The following is a 21,834-nucleotide window of genomic DNA, read 5'->3' as shown; positions in this document are numbered from 1 at the left end:
TCATGCCTCTTTAATCCCCACATCCCCTGTAATTTGTCTCAAGCTTTCAACGTATATGTTATATTTTAGTCTGTCATGGGAGATGGCAGGAGATGGTAAGTGGCGTAAATCCCCAGAAAGCAGAGGATAACATGAAACCATCTCGAGCAGCATATGTTGTGTTCCTGCTACACTGTACAGGCCAAATTGGCTTCCCTGCACTCTCAAATACGTAGGATCGGGCAGTCGTATTCAGCCGCAGGAAACAATAATTGGTAATTGCATTCTTGTTTTTCCTTCACGGCCCCACTTTGTCTTCTTATGTGAAATCAAGAATCTTTTGATGGAATTGGAAGTTACCTGTTTTGGAGGCATTTGACTGTTCTCGTTTTTGCTTCCTTTGGTAAATTCACCGTTTTGACTGCTATCAGTGGGAAGTCAGAGAGACCCCCCCAAAAGCAGGGAGCGACAAGGGCGGTTAAAGCTTTGGGATTTGGACCTCCATTTTAGCATTTTTAAAGCCTTCCTGGACTCGTCTCTGACTCGCTCTGTGTGCCTCATTTGTTCCCACCATCCAACCTATTTCACCTTCTTCAATACCGTCCAGCTGGGTTTTTTTCACCCTCCTTGCTCTGCGTGAAGTTTTCCCAGGGGTCGCTCTATCTCCGAGCTTAAAGATTTGCCCTTTCGAGGATTTTCCAAACCGTGATGTACGAGCAAGAGCAATCATTCGCGCTTTCAATGCATTTGGATTAGTGTTGCCGGAGTCATTCGAGGTGTCATGATTCAACCAAGAGTTTTGTGCTTGTTGGGTAAGAAATTTCCGGGCCTTTTCTTTACCAGATAAGCCATCTGTCAAATGAAAGATCTGAAAGTTTTCCTTTTTATGAAGTGTCTGATGAAGGGTTCTTGGGCAACAAGATAAAAGTTTTGGTATTGGATGATTGGAAGGTGTCAAGGGAGAATTTTTATGTAAGAATGAATAGAAGGGTTTCTGAATCTCTTCAAGAACTGAGCACTTTAGCACTTTACTCTTTTCAAATACGGGTTAATAGTATTTTATGTTGCTCGTTGATGGTGACAATCATATTTTAAAAAAAAGCAGAGGTTCATTTTGTTAATCTTAACAGTGAAAAGGAGTGATCTTTTTCCTCTTCTCCACCTCCCCTATAAGTTGGATTGAGTTTGTCTTTCTGTGGGGATTTTGGCACAGAATGTGACGCCTTAACACACTAGGGTGTTCTTTGAATTCTATTGGAGAGTGGTGAAGCTGCATATAGAAGCTAAGTGCTCGAGGTGTGCCCAGCACTTAACCATGCCGCTGTTCGAGTTCCTCAAGATGGCCAAAGCTAAGCTTGACTCAAGCCTAGAGAAACCCACATCTACTTCAACTGGTCTTTCTTCTGTGTAAGTTCGATTTTTTTTAATTTATTAACGTCTGGGTATTATTCCATCTCGAACTCGGATTAGGAAGATTGCCCTTCCCTTGAACTAGAGATAATTTGTTGTAAAATCTTCCACATTTTGAGCTCGTTCATAAGTTTCTTCTTTTCTCTAATGTTTTGTCGGTTCTGCCCCTCAATTTTGTGCGCAGACCTGAAAATGAGCTTGTAGAGTTAACATGGGAAAATGGTCAGGTTGTGCTACAGGGTCAATATAGTCGAGCTAAAAGGAGCCCCTTCAGTAATAATTCACCTTCGAATGGATCGAAACCTAGAGAAGGAGCTTCAGGTGATGGTACCAGACCCAAGTCCGGGAAGTTTAGGGATCTCGAATGTGGATTAAGCGAATTTCCGGTGACTCAACCGTTGAGCGAAATTGGTTTGGTACAGGAGGATGACATTGGGCCTTGGTTGAGTTTCCCTATTAGTGGATCTTTACAGAATGATTACTGTTCTGATTTCTTGCCTGAACTGGCTGGAGTCGCACTAAATGAGACTTCCCCTGGAAATGATTTCGGGGCAATCGACAAAAGTTCTAGTCGGATATATAGGGAGTCCCATGGCATTGATAATGGCGTTCATTGTCTGGGACAAACAGATGCATCGAAGTTTTCTTCTTCTGAGGCAGGCGAAACTACAATCGATAGAACTGGCTCTAGTCAACTATATTCCTTGCAGAACCAGCAGTTCTTATCGCCATTACAGTGTTTCAGATCAAGAGCCTTGGATAATGCGAGCACAAGTACAAGCAGCAGCACGTCCCAAGCTGTTTGTGGGGATAAAGTTCGGTTGCCAACCTCTGTGGTAGTATGTTCTACTGTAAAGGTACAGAGGCAGGATTTAGAGCATTCAGATAAGAGTTCCAGTTTTACGAATTTCTCCTGTTTTTCACAACCCGCTTCTCTCTATAAAGTTAATGATGCTGAGAGCAGTGGCCCTGCGGCTGGTTTCGGTTTGTCGAGTGCAGATAGATCAGTCAGTAAGGAAAAGGCTTCATCTATCGATAATAGCACCCTCAGTGGATCAAATTTTGCTGTCTCAAGCAATGGTGTGCAGAAGCAGAGAAAGATTGATTCCTCAAAATCATTTGATGGAGAGCAACATGAGCAACAGTTTTCTGCTGGGCACTCAGAGGCTATCTGCCCGGAGAACACCTCTAAGAATGCTAAGCTGTCTTGTCAAAATTATCAAGCAAGCGTTTGTAAAGGATCAACTGAGGGTGAAAAGATGACAGAGCATGTGGTTGGTTCTTCTTCCATTTGCTCAGGCAACAGCGTGGAAAGAGTTTTAGATGACCCCAAACGCAATTTGAAGAGGAAATCTCATGAGACTGATGAGTCTGACGATCCCAGTGAGGTATATTAGGATTTTTTCTAGTCACTCCTCTTTTCCGGGACTTGTTTTGACAGCATATGCTTTTGGTCCATGTCATGAAAAAACATGTTGAATGCAGGATGTTGAAGAAGATCCAACCTGCGAAAAGAAGCAAAATCCTGCTCGAGGTACTTCAAAAAGGAGCCGAGCAGCAGAAGTGCATAATTTATCTGAAAGGGTGAGTAAAATGATTGAGAATCTATTGGCGAAGACTGCTTTGACAATTATAAAGTTACATATAGTGTGGGCAGGTCCCAAAATCTTTTTTGAATTTCCTTGAAACAGAGGCGAAGGGACAGGATCAATGAGAAAATGCGTGCACTACAGGAGCTCATTCCAAATTGCAACAAGGTAGATCTTTTCTACTTAGGACATCTTCCTAAATCTGCTTAGTACTTCATCAAATTTTCTCTAGATCTAGGGATTTCGGCTGAGAGACTGTGAATTTGTTCAAGTATCTGCTTCGTCCCTGTTCGTGGGATGTGGAAAATTGACTGGCAGTTCATATGTCTATCAGCTTCCATTTAGCATAAACTCACCAGTGTCATGAGATGCAAGAAGTTAATGAGCCGATTAATGATTGATGGTCCTTGTCTGTCTGGCTTCACTTATCTTGGCCTTTTGCCGTTATAAAGGTGGACAAAGCTTCGATGCTTGATGAGGCAATAGAGTATCTCAAGACGCTTCAGCTTCAAGTGCAGGCAGATACATCTCTACAAAATAGTAAGTTCGATTGTTTTGGTTTCTTTGACAAGTTCTGAGGCACATTAAACTTTTTCAGCAGATGATGTCAATGGGAGCTGGTATGTACATGCCACCTGTGATGGTACCCACGGGACTGCATCCAGCACAAATGCCGCTTTACCCACCCTTTGGCATTGGGATGGGATCAGCAATCGGATTTGGGATGGGTATGGTTGACATGAACAGCCGTTCTTCTGGTCGACCAGTGGTTCAAGTTCCGCCATTGCAAGGTCCACATTTTCCTAGCCCACTGATGTCAGCAGGGATGACAGGAGCGAATCTCCAGATGTTTGGTTTTCCTGGTCAAGGAATTCCTCTACCAATGCCTCGCACGCCACTAGTTCCTTTTCCAGGTGAACCAGTGATGAAACCAGCAGTGGGACTCGGTGCCTATGGAATGCCGTCTTCTATGGAAAATCCAGATTCAGCTGTTGCCTCGACATCAAAGGAAGCACCACAGAACATTAACAAGGAAGCGCTGCAAAATACTGCTTCCATTTGCTTGAAGAATCAGTCATCCAGTCAGGTATGTCAGCAACTTCGAAGTCCCATAATTTCAGAGAGAATAAACAGTAATGTTGAATGTTTAGGTTTTATATGCATGAGCAAGTGGGGTTGGGGTATCGGTGTCGATCCCCTCCTCCCAAACAGAAGATAGTGAAAAGCAAATCAATGTTACACTAACATAATTTGTTTAGAGATGTCATGACATTATAAGTCTTCAGATTGAATATAACAGGCAAATAGATTGCTAACACATTGGATGCTGCATAAAATTTCATTCGCTCTTAGTCAAATAGTTCTCCATGATCTTCTGATGCACTATTTGCTTTTAGTTTATTCAAAAGACTATTCAGTTCCCAAACAGAATTTGTTTATTTGGTTTGACATCATTTAAAGTAATTTTGAGTTGGGCAGGTGGCGTCTGTTAAAAATGCTAGTTAATTCTCTTGTCTGGGGAGTTTTGTATATTTGGACATTTCTACGGGACTGGTACTGTTAGAGTGAGGGATGTGCTTGATAAAAGAAATTTTGGTCATGAACTTTCCACAAGGTTTAATGGTAGAAAGTAATCACTGTTCATATTTTGTGTGGAAGGAAGCAATAAATTCCATTCTCTCCGGCGAATGCATTAGCCATATATTATGCAATTGAATGTTACTAAGTTTCTCTAATCCTAAGCAATATGTGGTTGTTTCCAGCAGCCTGCTCTGGCACAAAGTAGCTGCCATATCTCGGATGTTAATGGAAGCATGGCTATTGAGTCCACTGGAAATGATGTTGGATCCAGCAAAGCAAGTTGTGGGTAGGTGTTTGCCAGTATCATCTTTCTTGGGTGTAGAAATAAGAAAAGTTTTGATGTTCATATGTTTCTTCTTTTTGCAGATCCTGATTTTGTGAGTAGTATAAATTTTGTTAGAGGAGTGGAGTCTAACCGACAGGCTACAGATGCTGTTGCTTCTCTGCCTTCTCTGCGGATATAGTTTGAGGCACCGAGGAGGTTGAAGCTTATAACAAGACTTTGAAGTTTTTTCTCCCTTTATTCTGCTTTTTGCGTAGTGTAAAAATAACCTTTTCCACAGTTTTGGCATCTTTGGAAATGGTCTCTTCCACGGTATGTATACTCAGTTAAACCTCGGTTCATATAATAATCACTAATAGATGTGCAACGGTGATCTCAGGTACGACTTTTTTTGGCGAGTAGGCCCTGGAATGTGTTCGGTGTTTATTTTCCAGGTTTTCTCACCCGGTTGAGATTTCAATGCATCAACATAAAGGCGTTCCATTGCAGAAATTTTGTTGAGCATTTGATAACTGAATTCTGCAAACGCCTGTGGTGTGGTCTAATTATTATAGAATGTGAAATTGTCTACGGTGTCAAAAGGATTGAGAAGGAAGGAAGCTACCTGTGGATTATCTAATAGAATCAGAAACAGTATAGACGGGGGAATAATCCCTGAACCAGACTGATTAGCATGAATGTGCGCCGGTAATGGGGAAGTTTATCATGATTTTACAGTGCAAAGAACAGTGGGATTGTAATTATTAAGGTATGGCGGACGAGGAAGCATTTCGACTAAGCTAAAGCTTCTGAATGATTGATGGGCTTCGAGTTTATAGAGCTCTTTTATCAATGATGTGATTACAGGATAAAGGACCTCTTATCTTGTCTCCTCCTTAACAAAGTCGGATTTCCATAGTCTTCAGAGCATTTTTTCCCTGTTGCACATCTCTTTCGCGCACTCATTACATTGAGTTGGATAATTAGGATATGGATTACGACTGATATTCGGAGATCGGGAACAACTGTCTATGTCCATCAGTTGCTGCCGAGATCTTCGAATTACTCTCGCTGATAGCGACACATGTTTCTAATGAGAAGCTGCCTTTCTGTTGAGAGGACACACAATTATCAAGCCTATGCTTAATTAGAACTTTATGGAGGGCGCATGTGCTTATGTTTCCAACAACTGCTAACCAGCACTAGGAGATCAGACTCCTGGTCATCTTGAATAGACATGATTTCAAGCAACACCAGCCCTTTTGGGAGGTAAAAATTAAGAACATAATTCGAATTGCAGAAACAATCTTTTGCTGTTTGGAATGAAGCAACAAAAAATAATAATAATAATAATAATCCAGCGAGATCATGTTCAAGGCTAGGGTGATTAGCTGGATCTGTAAACACTGCACAGAGGAACTTCAGGTAAATGAAAGATGACCATTCTTCATTTGAGGAAGTCATGTTATGCATCAAAAGAAACACTAAAAAATATGAGAATATAGAAACATGTTATGAAATTGTAAACAAATCGGTGCAAACAGATGTCATATTCCCCATTTGGTCAATGTAAAGGTGAAAGTAAAAGCATGTTCAGAACGCTAACAAAACGATTAGATTAACTTTGATCCTAAAGGACAAAAGGAATAAACATGTAGCAACAGTTGACTTGGTAGGGACAGCTCATATTGTTCTTTTAAATTCAAGCTCATAATCTTTAAAATGATGAATGACAAGAATCTTGTCCTGATCTCTCATTTCTAAAATTCCAGAAGGCCAGTAAGGATGTCTGAATTAGGACATCGCTAAGGTCGACGAAGCTTCATAATTGTAGAACAAGATTACAAAAAGTAGACAGCTTAAATGGCTATCACATTATTGATTTCCTCATGATATTGTAATGGAGCTGATGTTCTCTCCTTTGTACAGAATATACAGACTTTCTTTCTTTCTTCTGATCTGGCAAGATGTTCCATAAATTTCACCAACAATGGTGAGGCGTTCGGACTTTTCCGAAGGCATATATGTCGTCAGCCTCTGCCATCCAAAGTATAATTGGATAAGGAAAACCAAATGCCCGGAAAAAGAATTTGAATGACACCATTGAAAGAAGACTGACCGGTTCAGTTTCAGGCAACAAAGAAAACAACCTTTGTGTTTTGTATGATTCTTTTTTGTTAAATGTTATACGTTTGACATGCCTTTTCTTCATCTTGACATTGTTCTGCATGAACTGAGAGTAATAATGGCGTTTAATCGGAACATTTCCTTTCGATAAACTTTCTTTGTGTGGGAAAATCTTCGGTCCACAAGCGACTCTCCGAATTTAAGAGAGCATATCAGAGATGGTGAAGAAAGAGTCCCACCATTAACCAATTCATTGCTGATATTGTCTTGTTGGGTATGTCTTGTAGTTCTCAAGTCTGTCCAAAAATCTTTTGGTCATTCAACTTCAGGCATTTCTGCAATTTGTAAGTGCAGGGTATGTTTGGTAGTTTCCTTGCTTCTGTAAGAATGCTTCCCACCAGAAAGTTAAAAGGAAAAAGAATAAATGATCATTCTATGCGCTGTTTGGTCTATTGCAAAGAGCAGAAAAGTCAACCGACAGAGAAGGACTTGTTTTTTTTTGTTTTTTCTTTCTTTTTTGGTGATTAAAACTACCAATAGGCTCCTCTTACTATTTAAAATGTGATTGAATGTCAGTCCCAATATGTGCACGCTTAGATATTCAGTACTAGTTAAACTATAGACCATAATTAAGTGAGTTTATAACACGAGTATAAGTAGTATTTTTCTAATTTTTCGTACAATTATCGACTAGTTCGATTCTCGCACAAGTAGTCTTCGAAGCCACTTGGTGTCAAAGGGTCCATCCTTTTGAGGTCGGATTATGACAAATCAATTATAAGCGTGTAGTTTTCGTCTTGGCAAACTCGTCATCATTTACCCGAAAAGAAAAATTAGAGAAAGGAAAATTTTAACTCAAATACACCGAGTACGAAAAGATAAATTGCTAATTTGACTTTGACTTTCATAAATACCATGCCGGTATCTTTTTCTCAATTGGTTATATTATTTTTTGAATTATGAAAAGCAGAACCTATCATAATTAAGAAAAAAAAATTGATGAAGTTAATCTTAGCATAGAGAGATTTTAAATTAAGTCAGCCTTGTCGTCTTCCACTCTCCCATCACATCTTATATAGGCTCCTCCTCCTCCTATCCAATTCATTTGATTCCCTTCCCAACCTCCCACTGCTTCACCCTCACCTCTCTCTCTCTCTCTCTGAGGCTCCATTACAATTTGCAGGTGGTTGGCCTTGGATTGAGTTCAAGAAAACCTTGTCACTGTCAAGAAAACGTTCTCTGACAACATTTGCACGTGAAGGTGGGGCTAGGGTAAGTACTGGGAGCTGGGAGCAGTGGGGACTTTCTGACATGGGAAGACACTCTTGCTGTTACAAGCAGAAGCTCAGGAAAGGCCTGTGGTCACCTGAGGAAGATGAGAAGCTCCTCAACTATATCACCAGGTATGGCCATGGTTGTTGGAGCTCGGTCCCCAAACTAGCAGGTGAGGCATCGCTTGCCATTCAGATCAAAAAGCTTCTTTCTTTAATCTTTGTGTTCAAGCCCCAGCCTATGCAAATTAGAGGGCAATAAACACTAAAGAATTTACAATGATAGGTTTGCAAAGATGTGGGAAGAGCTGCAGGCTGAGATGGATCAATTACTTGAGGCCTGACTTGAAGAGAGGTGCATTTTCTCAGCAAGAAGAGAACCTCATCATTGAGCTTCATGCTGTTCTTGGCAACAGGTGGGTGCATATTACCATACCATGGCAAATTACCCTTTTCCTCTTTTTCTTGGGGGGCTTTCTGAGAATTTTCCAATCTTGGGACAAAATAAAATCCAACTCATGTATGAACAATTCGTTGTGTGTTGCAATGTTATCCAGATGGTCTCAGATTGCAGCTCAGTTACCAGGAAGGACAGACAACGAGATAAAGAATTTCTGGAACTCTTCCCTTAAGAAGAAGCTGAGACAGAGAGGGATTGACCCCACCACTCACAAGCCCCTCTCCGAGGTTGCTGATGAGGATGATCATAAGGACAAAGACAAGCTCATCATTCCCAGTATCACCCAACACAACAAAAACGATCATCATCACCAGAAATCATCTAGGATCACTGCATCATGCAAGAGACCAACCTTCTTTGAACCAGCATTGAACACTAGCAATCTCAAAGATGGTCACCGGCAGAATTCCCTCGAAGTTCCTGCTAGCCCAGAGATGAGGCCGTATTCTGAGATGTTCATGAAAGATTTCACTTTCCAGCAGCTGAGCATGAATTATGGGACGAGCCTTGGGCTTTCGGCTAGTCTGCATCAAAGCAGCAACTCTCTTTGCTTCCATCAAAGGTCATCATCTGAGAATATAATGTCTCAGTTCAGTTCAGACATGAACGCACCCAGTATCATCTCGCCCACCATGTCAAGCTCAAGCACTGCCGTCCCAGTAGCTTCGGCACGCGTAAAGCCTTCCATTAGCCTTCCCTCGGAGGCTGCTTTCATGGTCAACAATGGAGTCCAATGTTGGGAAGCATCATCCGGTAACAATAATTGTAGCAATGGAAGTACCAACAGCAATGGATTAGTAAGCAACAATAGCAGCATCAACAACACCGCATTCTTTGAGAGCAACAATTGTTTCTCATGGGGGCTTGGTGAGGGTAGTAACACCAACAAGTTCGAAAAGCAAGTCCCCTTTCACCACCCCATAGGAAGCAATCCAACAGAAGAGAACAACAGCAAATGGTCTGGATATCTCCAGCTGCCAATCTTGTTGGGAAGCTTCACACAGAACAACAATGAAGCCTCTCATCATCATGAACCGGCCTCACACTTCCAACTGATGGATGGGTTGGACAACATTCCCAGTTGGCAACAGAAACATCACCAACAAGCCAATCCAGACACTCTTGCTGCTGCTGTTCTTGGCCAAACCCTTTAGCGTCTTCTTGATAAACACAAAAACCATCCATGAAATTATGAAATATAGTTAGAGAGGTGTGTGAATGCATAGTTCTTTCTTTTGTTTCTGTAAATGAGTCTCACAGACACAAGTTTTTCCTTCTCCTTGCATTCCTTTTTCCCCTTTTGTTACAGAAGATAGGAGAGTAAACTGAGCCATACCCATATGTGTTGATATGTATCCATTCTGCATGAAATTACATCCAGACAATAAGGCTTCTGTTCTTGGTGTTTCTTTGCTTGTCTATTACATTGTCTCATATTTTTCTGGTCTTCTCCCAAGTTGTACTATTCTTGTTTGGGTGTCAGATAGTGAAAATGCTATTTTCTTTTTTCTTTTTCGGCATTAATGAGGATTATTAAAAAAAAAAAAAAGGACCTTGGCTTTATTGTTCCCCATCATAGTCCATGGAGACGGCAACACCTATCCTTTTCATCTTTTGGTTTCCTGGGACACCTTTGTCACTCTCTTATTATCCATCTCTTTCTCTAGTTGATCCTTTTCACATGGAAAAATCCCACCTTAATTTGCTTGCTTACTTTTCTCCTTTTCTTTTCTTGTCCTTTGAAAAAAAAAAAAAAGATAAAAAGAAATGCAACATGTGCAAGCAAGCAATTCAAATTTCTCCAAGAGAACAAAAAAAAAAAAAAAGACAATCCTTAAAAATATGGTATTCGGACTGGTGTCGCATCGTTGTCTCCCTAAAGATGGCGATGGTTTTCACCTTTTCCCTTACGGTGCCTAACGGTCGAATACTAGGGGGGCGCAACCCAATGGACTCGTATATTCAACATTTGAAATTCGACTCGAAGTTGATCCGGTAATTTCTTCCCTGCTCGAACTCAAATCGGTACAATACTCGACATACTCAAGCTCTCGCATATGAAACTCAGCATGGTTGAACTTTTTTCTTGCCCGACCGAACTCGACTCGACTCAAAATACCGACACTCAACCTTTTGTGTTTGTGGTTGAATATATATTAAGGAAAGGAAGTTTAGTGACCTAGTAGGAAATGTTGCGATCATATTGTTTTTACATTTTCTGTCACCAAAACAAAGGAAGAAAGGCAATATGAAAAAAAAAGAAAAGGAAATACTCAGATTAGACTCTTGAGCCGATTGAGTTAAGTGTCTTTAGGATCGAACTTGGCTCGACAAGCTAATCAAGCTACTTGACCTCGACTCGAGCTCGAAAAAATAGAGCGGAACTCCAACTAGGCGACGAGTCAAGCATGATTAGAAAACAATTTGACTATGCATGTCTTTTTTTTTTCCCCCTTAACCCTGTCGTGTCACATTTCCTAAGTCGATCCCTTACTAACGGTGATGTCGTTGCTTCTTTGAATGATTGAAAAACAAAAGGGACATAGTTATGTGCTTCTAAAACCACAGAATACAGGGATACACTTATGGAATATATACTCCTGTTTTTTATCTTATTTTAAGGCAAAATGATACCTCAAGTGATAACATTTGTGTACGACGCTCATTTTGGTGTCAAAATTTTTCGCCGGCTCATTTAAGTGCCTAATCGGAGGAAAAAACGATCACTTAGGTGCCAATGGCGAAAGATTCCAGCAAAAATAAATACGTGACATTTTTATTTAAAACAATTTAGTGACATGTCATTTTTAATTCAAACAATTAAGTGACATGACTTTTTTAGATAAAAAATCAATTCCAGGTATGCAAAGAGAACGACGTCGCTTGGTCGGCGTAGCACTTAAGTGATCATATTTTATAACTTATGGCACTTAAGTGATCACTTTCAAAAAAACTTGGCACTCAAAGATCATAATTTACAACTTATGACACTGAAAGTTACTCTACAAAATTGTCTAAGCAATGTCATTTGTGCTTTGGAAGCTAACCGAGATTTCCGGCGAGCCACGCAGAATTAGTTTTTTTTTTTTTGTCTAATTCCACGTAGGATTAGTTACTTAATAAAAAATTGATACATGATTTCTGGCCAGGCTCACTGGAATTGGAACTAAAAGAACCGTTTTTCAAAAAAATTGGCACTAAAGTGAGCACCGAACGCAAATATTAACACTTGTATTGTCCTTCCGCCCTTATTTTAAGGAAAATTACTGCTTTATTGGTGACCTTTATTAGGAAAAATCAATCTAATCTAGCAGCAATGAGCTAATGCTTACTTGGAGCCTAAAATGGTTGATCCTTCCACAATTTGAAGAACTTGAAGAAATTTTTTTTTTTTTTTTTGGTCATGAAACTTGAAGGATATGAGAAGCAAGAAACACAGAAAGTCGAATTTAAAAGGAGTATGTGTTGATATATGTAGAGAACAGTGAAAGGGTTATGCATGGTGGCCCGCCAGTCCTGACCACGTTTCACAAGTGGACAAGGGAAAAGGAGAAGAAAAAAATAACAGAACAGACATCGAGACTTTATGTGGCATCTACTGATGCTGTCGAAGGCAAAAATACAAAAGAAAAAGGAGACAAAAGAATTAAAAAAAAATCGAAAAACATTAAAATATTATTTAAAATTGCCACGTCAGCGATGGCAGCGCCACACCGGTAATTTCTTGCCGGATGGACTAAATTGGTACAAATACAAAAAGTTCAAAACTCGATTGGGAAAAAAATGTTTAAGATTGAATTGACACAATTACACTAAATTTATGACTTTTTTAGTAATTTTTGCGCGCACACATCGTGAAGAAGAGAAATAGCGAAAAAGATTAAAATGAAGAAAGATTAAAACAATACGTAAAGAAAATGAAATACAAAAGGTTATTACGTAATTAATGATTATTTCGAATTCAAACGTACGTGGTAAGAAATTTATCGATGACCTTCAGTCGTCGTAAACTACAATTTTGTCCATCCCCATAATGGTGTGCGCGGTTTAATAGAATTTCATTCTTTTCGACTTATTCCGACCCCGGATTGTAATTAATTATTTTTTTTTGTTTAAATTAAGGTTTCATCGTTATCTGGTTTTTCAGCTTAATTATTCTTTGCAATTTGGATGAAGTATGGTGGGTCACCATTTATTCTCTGCTAGGCATGCGCAGCAACCTTCGTATCTCTGCATGTGCGCAGCATCAAAATAAAACAAAAAGAACATAAAAAATATAGAATTTCTGGAATTGGTCTGTCACAATAGAACATCAACAACATCAGCAAATAAAGAAAATTGCTGATAATGTTACATAGGAAAACATGTACACATTTCAAGGTCTTGAAAGCATGTGAACCAAATTATTGAGTGAAGGTCCGCCGTGGCCCTACAGAAATAATACACCAAGGGGAAAAAATGGAAAAGGACAGGAAATGAATGCATGTCGAAGAGTTAGGAATGGATTGATTGAACAGTTGAAGAGCTCGAATTAGATGCCTCGTATCTGTAGAAATTAATCGAGCCGAGAGCCTCGCCACCTTGTACTATTAATCGAAAAAAAAGGGCTCTCATATAAAGATCGTGTTGTCGAAGAGTTGCACGATGGAAATAGATGGCGAGATGCCTGATGAAGTTGATCGGGTCATGTCGGAATGAAGCTCAAGTCTACCGGTCTGTTAGGACGCCTTAGCTGCATATCGTAACGATAAACAGCTCACGCCTGTTTACTAGCCTTGTAGGACAAGGAGCTTTATTAGGCTTGACCGTGGGAAATTGACTTATTAAAGAAAGAATGGCAATGGCTGAGTGATTAGAAGTGGTAAGACTTTCATTTTGAAGGGAAGAGGAATCTTGTAGGAAGTTACGCAAGAAGCATAGGATGCCCGGAAAATCGTTATCAAAGAAGACTTCAACCAAAAAAAAGTTCGATTTTTACATAGAAATAAATTCGCCCAAAAAAGATTTCTGCTTATCTGTAAGCTTGTTTTAATTATGAGGAATCTTCCAATAATTCTCCAATAATTCAGGACAAATGTCAACTCTGCCACAATCATTGCAGCTTTTGCTCCAAAGATCTGCAGCTGCAATTCTGACCTGTTCTGTTCATGTAAAAGATCTGCTTAAATGGTGAAGGTGTTACAGCCAGACAACAGCATGGTTTCTTTGGAAATTTCACAACGCTATTGTTCATCAACTTGTGACAAATTCCTAAGATTGACAGACCATTGTACCGAAGGTCTTACCTCACCTTACATTAACTACGTGAGTTTGGATTCTCAACAACTTTTTGTACGTAGCGGTTGGGGGTTGTCCAAAATTAATTTTTGCGCTCTAGATTAGTCTATCTTCACAAATTCTAATTGAAACATTTCGAGAGAAATCACTTCCCTGACATCGAGAAGTCATGTTGAGCTGCCAACATCTGATTCGAGACATTACAGCTTGTCGATGCCCAAAACACGTGTTTAGTTGCTTATCAACTTGACTAAACCTTTAAATTCTTTGGATTCTTGAAACTCAAGAGTTCTAAACTTATAATGTATTGCTCATGGAAGAGCTTGATTTAAGCACTGGCATGCTTTCAAGATCTTGTTCTTTCTCTGATCATCAGAAGATAATGCAGGCAAGTCAAAAGCCTTCTTTTGGTGGAGATTGCTTGGTTAAGGTGACAACTCAAAAAAGGTGTGAGAGTTCTCCTTTTTGCTTCACAAAATGGGCCATGATCTGAGCATAGGTCTCTATAGAACAGTAAACTCACACAAGTAACAGATCGTTTGCCGGTCCCAATCTTTCTTCTCATAAAGCATGCGGATAAAGCATCGGCGAATTGCCGATGTTGACATCCAACGAAGAAGATTAGCAGCCGCACCAAGCAGTTAATGCGCGGAATGATACTATTACGACAATGAAGAGCCTGATGAGGATTTATCTTATTCTTCTGGTGTGTAATTCATATATGAATTGTAGATCTACCTAAAACCAATAATATGAATTGCTTCCTGGGATTTAGTAAATGAATGGTAGAAAAAATGACGGCCTACTCGTGAAAAACTAGATTGTGGCAAGTTTTGTCGCAAGGGTAGGCGCAATCAATGGCTTTGACGGCTGCTCGATCGAAATACCAATCACCAACAGCTAGAGCTATTGCCTGCAGATCAAATGATCTCATCAGATGCTAATTGGCAAGAATGAAATCTTGCATTTTTGTTTTTTTTTTTGTATGACTAACATAAGACAAGAATCTGAGCGTGTGAGCTAGGCAGATTAGCTAGAACTTAAGCTGCGGCATACCTTGTTTCCTATTGTAGGCGAATCATCGGCAAACCATGTGTCCTGCCTCTCAGACTGGCAGTGAGCGAAACACGAATTTAGGAAAAGGCCATTTTGCCTGGAGCTGGAAAATCCTCTTATTGCATTCAGCATCTGATTCCTAAAGCCTGTGCACCAATCCAAGAAAAAGCTCAGTAAGAAATTATCACATTGATCGTCTAGAGAAGTAGAAATTCTAGAAGATAGGTCGGACAATGGAAGTCACCTTGCAGAAACTGAATCTGCGAATTGGAGCACTTTGCATTGTTTAATGTGCATTGACGCCAATATCCATGAGGATCAGCTGATGAGGGAGCTAAACTTGCTTGCAGCTGATTACAATACAAACAATCACATAGTTCATTCGGACCATTAATGCCTTTTGAGGTAACTCACAGGAGGATTAGAATTATACGCTCTACAGCATGAATTTTATGCCGAAATAAGCTATTACCTGCCAAGCATCATAGGCTGCATTGAGAAGAAACAGGGGCGTTTTGATGCCGGCAATCAGGTTTTGCGGGAAGAAGCACTGAAAATGATTCATGCAAGATGAACAAAGTCGGAGCGGTCAAAATCAATTATGTTGAGCTTTCGGTGTCAGTCTTATGTAAGCAAAGCAACAAAGAAGAACGGATGCAGTCATACCGATGTTGGATCGAGATGGTTAGTACAAACACGCGGAAGATTTGATTTCACCCCCTTATAATTTCCACAGTAGCAAAATCAGATAATCCGTACGAAAGGGAGTAATAAGGCAAGTAGAGGCACGCGTATTGTCAGGAAAACATGGAAGCATACCTGCAGATTAACCACACCACTGTATATGTTTCTGAGTGTATGGCCACCAGAAACATCAGCCCTGCAGTTCCAGAGGTGGAGCACAGAGGCGTGTTTCAAAGGTATTATACAAGCAATTTTGCCATCGATAAGTGGGGTAGAACGGCTAGGAGCATCGAAGTTACTTACGCATCAAGGAACAGTCCCGCATCACTCAGGCACTTCACTTTTGTTGTTCTAGGAAATAAATCCCGAAACTCATCACAATGCAATATAGATGCCAGGCCTCCAGCAGAGCACCCAGAAAGAAGAGCCTGAAGATGGTAGACCGTCACAACAGAATCAAGCCAAGGTTCTCGTAAGGCGGATGAAGACATAAAGAGGGCAAACGTAAATATGTCAAATGCCCAAACCTGCTTGGCATAGTGCATGCCCTTCGACATCAAATCTTCCATAGCAGCTAACCATATACGTTGTCCTCTGAACTGCAGCTGGGCAGCCTAAACAGAATCATCGAAAGACTTGTGATGATGATGACCTAATAAATCTAGCTGTGGAAAAAGATATTACCCTAAGAAGTAAGAACTGACTTTGCAGATACCAGATGTGTTCCATAGACATTTGGCAAGAGAAAAACAATAATCTATGTTAGAGTTTCCTCTCCTATCAATTCTTCCATCTTTTTACGGAACGAATTAGCACTAAAACTTTAAGGCAACAACTGTTGGACAAAATTTTACATAGAGGAGTAGATGAACACTTAGACATAGATTAAAGGTCTGATGACAAAGAATGCAGACACATGCTTTACAGGGTGATGCCCTCCACATTGAGAGAAACTGTATTCTGAAACCAGTACTAATACCCAATTACATAGTCCATAGATCCTATCATGGAACCAAATTATCTCGATATCTTAGTCTCTTATCAGGAGCTCTATGTTAAAACAACATGGGAAGTGCATTTTCTTTTAAGAATGTCCAGAGTACCACTAACCTCATCCTCACTGTCCCCAGCAAATGAGGCGCCGTCGCAATAACGGAGCTTCACTCTGTTCCAGTTGAAAAAATCTGCAACCGGTATAGCAGAATGCTGAGAGACTGCTTAGGAAGCTAAATAATGGGTAGAAAAGCTATCAATGCATGGAATAGAACAGTGCCAGGATTCTCTTCAGCTTTATTGCTCAGTATTCCCGTAAAAGGAAGCTGCTTTTCCATGTACTTAGATGATCCCCGTCTGGTTGTCTTGCGGTAAACACAAGATCGAACATTATTACACCATCCTCCACCCTGCCACAATATACACAGCACTGTCAAGTTGCTGCAACTTCGAGTCTCTGAAAAACTAGAGATGACAACAATGATGCTTTAACATTTTCCACGATCCGGATTTCACTAAAACTTTATTGGTATGACCCAAATTATAACAGCTGTGGCCTCTTTTTATCAAACATGATAATGCAGAGACAACCAACTCAACTTTAGCAAAAGTGAGCAAAGCCAGGAACATCCTTTTTAAAGCCATTAAGAGTAAAAAAACATAAAGATAGGTGGCAGACCTCCAATTGAATGAGCCAACTGTTGGCTCCTGAACCGTATCCTCGGTGCAAATGATACCCCGGTGAAGTTCCATCCAGGCAGACTAGAAGATACAAAAGGACAGAGATTAGGCCAAAGATGGGATGAGACTAATCACTTCGGTGTCTAGACCAAGAGCTTTTCAGATTAAATAGTGCCCCCACACACCAAGGGCATCACCGAATTGGCAAGGAAGTACTGATTTCAATAATATTTGGCCAGTGAATGAACGAGCCCAACAACCTTTGAAGGTGAACCCAACCAAGTTGGTGTAAACTCGAGTCAAGTACTACTAGTGGTTGCAAAAGAAAAAGGCAAAAACACATCATAAATGCTCAGGGTCATAAAAAATAGAAAAACAGAACCAAAGTAAAGAAACGGTTGATAAGTATTATGATCAAGGAGACTAAACCTAAGCAAACATTGAACTCGTTCATTAGGTTTAGGTGCCCTGTTCAGTTATATGCAGTAAAAGCAACGAAGACTTACACCCCATGAAGAGAGTGAACTAAAGGAAATACAGATTCCTGAGCGTATGCACCACCCACGAGGCCAAAAGAACTCAATTGGCAGTCAAACAGTGACTGAAATCTACAGAATTTGATGCACAATTTTATTTGGTGTTGTTATAACACGAGAAATAGAACCAAAAAGGGATGCAAACCCATCAAATGCAAGAACAGGAAAAAGGGTACCAGCCACAGTTCAATCCAGCATGAGCACAAAGAATGAACTGAAAGTGACGGTAACAGAAGATAGCAGGAAAATCAGATGCAGCAATGACTGACAGCAGAAGAGGCTAAGAACAATTACCTGCTCCTTTAGCTCCAGCGCTCGTAATGAGAGTGAGCCCAACCATGACAGGATTATTAACTTGAGAAACTCCATAAGTTTCCAAAAATGGAAGCTCTGTTCCATTGAGATGAAGAAGCTGAGATCCACCGGCCATGTCCCAGGAAGCCACTCCTACGACCACCCAAAACCAGAAAAGCTTCATTCTCATGCTGCCTCTGCTTCTGACGCTAGAACCCGTCTCAAAAGAGGAAGGTGGAGAGACAAGATCAGCAAAAAGCTCGAAACTTTGCCGGCACAAGTGCACCAACTTAGAGCATTTTAGCAAATCTCCCAAAAGGGAATCAATGTTGTTTACGGACAGAAAAACCTTACTGGGTCTTGAAGTTGCTGCTGCTTAGTGTGTCTCAGAGAGAGGAGGGGGGGAATTTTGTGGGAAGAAGCGAACAGTGCAGCATTGCCGGGCTTTTTAATATTAAGAAAGAAAAAAAATAAAATATGTCTGATTGTACTTTTGGAATCTTGTGTTGGATTCAGCAGGAAAAAAAAAAAGGGCTAATCTGACAGCCACAGTTGTTTTGAGTATATTACAGATTATTTGTGACCTTAGGATGCCGATCTGCTCATGTCAAGAGGAATTAATATTCTTGTTTTATTTTTTGAAAAATTTCAAATGAGGACCCGAAATGCTCTGATTTTTTCAAATAAAAACCCGAAATGAACCTTGTTTCAAAAAAGGACTTAAAGTGCATTCTTTATTTCAAAAAAGGACACGACGGAAGGATATTTTCATCCATTTTAGTTGTAATTCTTTTTACTTTTTTTCTTTTTTCATTTCCCTTTCTTTCTTTTTCCCCTTTTTCTTTCCTCTTTCCCATCTCCAACCACCCCCAGCCAACGCCGGTCTCGCGCTGAGCGACCCTTGCCCAGGCCGGCGTCGCCCTCGCTAGGTCGACGTCGGGCGAGGGTTGCCTCGCCCGACACCGGTCATTTGGGAGCTGCAAACACCGGACCCAGATGGAGAAGATGACCCAAGTTCACCCGTGTGTGCTGATTCCATTAACTAAGCTCTTCCAAGACAAGTTTCAGCTCTATCTCACAGTTCGGACAAAAGAAATATCAGAAATTTGCAACCGCGGGACGTCGATTTAGAGTGTCGCATGGAAAAGCCCAATAAGTTCAAACATTTCCGCTGCATAGTGTCTTCAAAGAGAGCAAGCACCAAACCGATCCGGCGAGGGTCACTTGACGTCGGCCCAAGCGAGGGTGATCTCGCCCAACGGTGGCATGGGCGGCTCATGCCCGAGGTTGGCGTTGGTCGAAGGGGGAAAAAAAAGGAAAACGAAAAAGAAAAAGGGAAAATGATAGAAAAAGGAAATGAAGGAAAATGAAAAAAGAAAAAAGAAAAAAAAATTACAACGGAAGTGGACGAAAATGCCCTTTGGCTAAGCCTTTTTTTTGAAATAAAAAGAGTACTTCGTGCCCTTTTTTGAAACAAGATCCATTTCGGGATCTTATTTGAAAAAAATCAGGGCACTTCAAGCCTTTATTTGGAATTTTCCCTTCATTTTTTAGTAATAAAATTTTGGGTGCCGTTAGCATGACAATGACAAGATTACGATGAAATACTAAGCATAAGATTATAGGTGGATCTCCCCATTATTGCTATATATTTTTTTGCCATTCATAACACTTGCTGTTGAGATTGCATCGTTATACTATTACATTGTGAGCTTCTCAAATTCATAAATCTTTTCTCACCTTGCTATGATACATCATCAAAGATTTAACAGCCACACTCTGATCTTCTTTCCCTTCCTTAGGCCTTTGAAGATCATAATCCTTCTTGAGAAGCCTATATTGTTAATTACGGAAAAAAACAAGATTATGTAGTACTTGGAAAGCTTTTACTTATCAAACCTCAACACGATCGAGAGTTCTTTCTTAGTGCAGCATCAGCAGATGTTGTCATACTTCACTTTGATAGATACACGAATATGTCAGCATCATATATAATGCATGATTGGATTCTTCCATCGTGGTCTCTTGTTCACTTTATCGTTCCTCCCTTTTTTTTTTTCGGATAAATGTAGTGAAAGTCTTAAAACTTATCACGAAAGTGCGATTAAGTCATAAAACTTATCAAAAAAGTGCAATGAGTCCTCAAATTTTCGAAAAGTGCAATCAAATCGTAAAACTCATAAAAGAATACAATTGAGTCCTTAGATTTTCGAAAGGTACAGTCAAGTCCTATAACTTGTCATATTTGCGAAATCAAGTCATTTCGTTGATTACATTTTTTGAAAGTTTCAGGATTCGTTTTCACTTTCGTGACAAGTTTTAAGATTTAACGGCACTTTTTGAAAGTTCTATGATCCAGTTGCACTTTCATGGTAAGTTTTAAGATTTCCAGTGCACTTATTATTATTTTTTTAAGGCAAATAATTATGTTGTTAGGCAGGAGAAGAAATTTGGTATAACAAGCCTTGGGAAAGTGGCTGCTGGGTTACGGTGCCATTTTGCTCGAAGTCTCTAATTTGGCTCTGCCGACAAGCAAGAGAAAGGTGAGAGAAGCTTCAATCTCTGACCATATGATTTGTTGGGCAAGGTTGAGAAAGGCGAGTCTACAAAAGGCAAGGAGCTTTCGCTTTCGTTGAGGGCCGCCGGTCTTTTGAGCTGGCCCTTGTGTGCACATCCCAATCCCAAGTCGGGAATTGACGTTGCACATGAAAAAATTGTGTGTTGCACCAATTGGAATCCCTTGGTTCAATTCCAAACTTCAACCCCACAAACAAAAAAAATTCCTTCGCCTTCACGCAATTCAATCCATCCCCACAACATTTTGTCGTGAGATGACTAAGAAACTAGCAAGTCGTTACACCTGAACACACCCCTTCGTTATGTTGTAGTCGATGAGTTCACACGATTAGATGGGTCCATATGCCCTAATAGATGGCAAGCATGACTATCAGACATTTGAGGCCGACCGCGGTGGTCTAATTGTAGGATCCACAACGGGAGCCATTGTCGACAAATAACAAGAATTTTGGAGACCCTATTGTAACTCCTGTTAGGGGAAATCATCGAAACAGTCATAAACATATTGTACTTTTGTCAATTTAGTCATAAACCTTTTAATTTTATCAATTAAGCCTTAAACATATTCGTTTTTTATCAATTGAGTTGATCCACCCAATTTTAACTAAAAAATGTTGATGGGAACGTCGGCAACATTGACGCGGACAATTTCTACCTACTATTTTATTAATTTTTCAGATCAGGTGAGAGCTCATTGTGGCCCGCGAGAGATGTCAGTGACAAAAAATCCTTCAGGCCTTTGGGATCAAAACCAAGCAGCCGAAATACAAAAGATGGGGTAAATTCGATTTGTTGAGGAAATGGCGCGCGCGGGAAATGGAATAGTCCACGTGTTACACATGCATTTGCTTGTTCTCTGCTCCTTCGGGTGGGAATTAGGCATGCACGTGAGCACTTGGTCCCATTGTCACGTGCCGAGCACTCTCTCTCTCCCTCTCTCGGGCTGAGCTGGATCGCAACGCAGTGACATTAGTCTCCGTCTGTCAGTTGGGCATGTCTCCGTGGTCGACAATCGTGCCTTGCGCAACGTGGGGTTCGGCGTCGCCGTCATCTTCTC

General features: G+C 40.4%; 3 protein-coding genes across 10 annotated transcripts; 2 read left to right on the top strand and 1 right to left on the bottom strand.

The window, feature by feature from the left end:
• The first annotated feature begins 215 nt into the window (after positions 1-215).
• Positions 216-5,243, top strand: LOC115740208 (transcription factor PIF3-like). 8 transcript variants are annotated; one of them, XM_048283946.1, is made up of 10 exons: positions 216-791; positions 872-951; positions 1,193-1,386; positions 1,574-2,777; positions 2,875-2,973; positions 3,081-3,146; positions 3,431-3,496; positions 3,577-4,065; positions 4,742-4,845; positions 4,926-5,243. In XM_048283946.1, the coding sequence occupies exons 3-10, from the start codon at positions 1,295-1,297 to the stop codon at positions 4,930-4,932; spliced, it is 2,127 nt and encodes a 708-aa protein (XP_048139903.1). In that variant the 5' UTR covers positions 216-791; positions 872-951; positions 1,193-1,294; the 3' UTR covers positions 4,933-5,243. The 8 variants fall into 8 exon arrangements, with proteins under 8 accessions (XP_048139903.1, XP_048139907.1, XP_030529532.1 ...); XM_048283950.1 differs by lacking the exon at positions 872-951 and having other exon boundaries at positions 216-755; XM_030673672.2 differs by lacking the exon at positions 872-951.
• Positions 5,244-8,119: 2,876 nt separating this feature from the next.
• On the top strand, positions 8,120-10,184 carry LOC115740212 (transcription factor MYB61). The gene is made up of 3 exons (XM_030673677.2): positions 8,120-8,392; positions 8,506-8,635; positions 8,777-10,184. The coding sequence occupies exons 1-3, from the start codon at positions 8,260-8,262 to the stop codon at positions 9,831-9,833; spliced, it is 1,320 nt and encodes a 439-aa protein (XP_030529537.1). The 5' UTR covers positions 8,120-8,259; the 3' UTR covers positions 9,834-10,184.
• A 4,262-nt stretch (positions 10,185-14,446) lies between these two features.
• On the bottom strand, positions 14,447-18,596 carry LOC115740211 (pectin acetylesterase 12). The gene is made up of 12 exons (XM_030673676.2): positions 18,201-18,596; positions 17,369-17,451; positions 16,970-17,099; positions 16,807-16,880; positions 16,224-16,310; positions 16,000-16,124; positions 15,832-15,892; positions 15,679-15,732; positions 15,485-15,562; positions 15,257-15,362; positions 15,013-15,158; positions 14,447-14,869 (listed from the first exon to the last, which is right to left on the bottom strand). Exons 1-12 carry the CDS (start codon positions 18,388-18,390, stop codon positions 14,759-14,761), a joined length of 1,245 nt encoding a protein of 414 aa, XP_030529536.1. The 5' UTR covers positions 18,391-18,596; the 3' UTR covers positions 14,447-14,758.
• Positions 18,597-21,834: the final 3,238 nt, after the last annotated feature.

This window comes from Rhodamnia argentea, chromosome 1, assembly GCF_020921035.1.
Source record: "Rhodamnia argentea isolate NSW1041297 chromosome 1, ASM2092103v1, whole genome shotgun sequence".
Taxonomy (NCBI): domain Eukaryota; kingdom Viridiplantae; phylum Streptophyta; class Magnoliopsida; order Myrtales; family Myrtaceae; genus Rhodamnia; species Rhodamnia argentea.
Note: the sequence above shows the minus strand (reverse complement) of the source record. Positions and strands in the feature narration are given on the sequence as shown.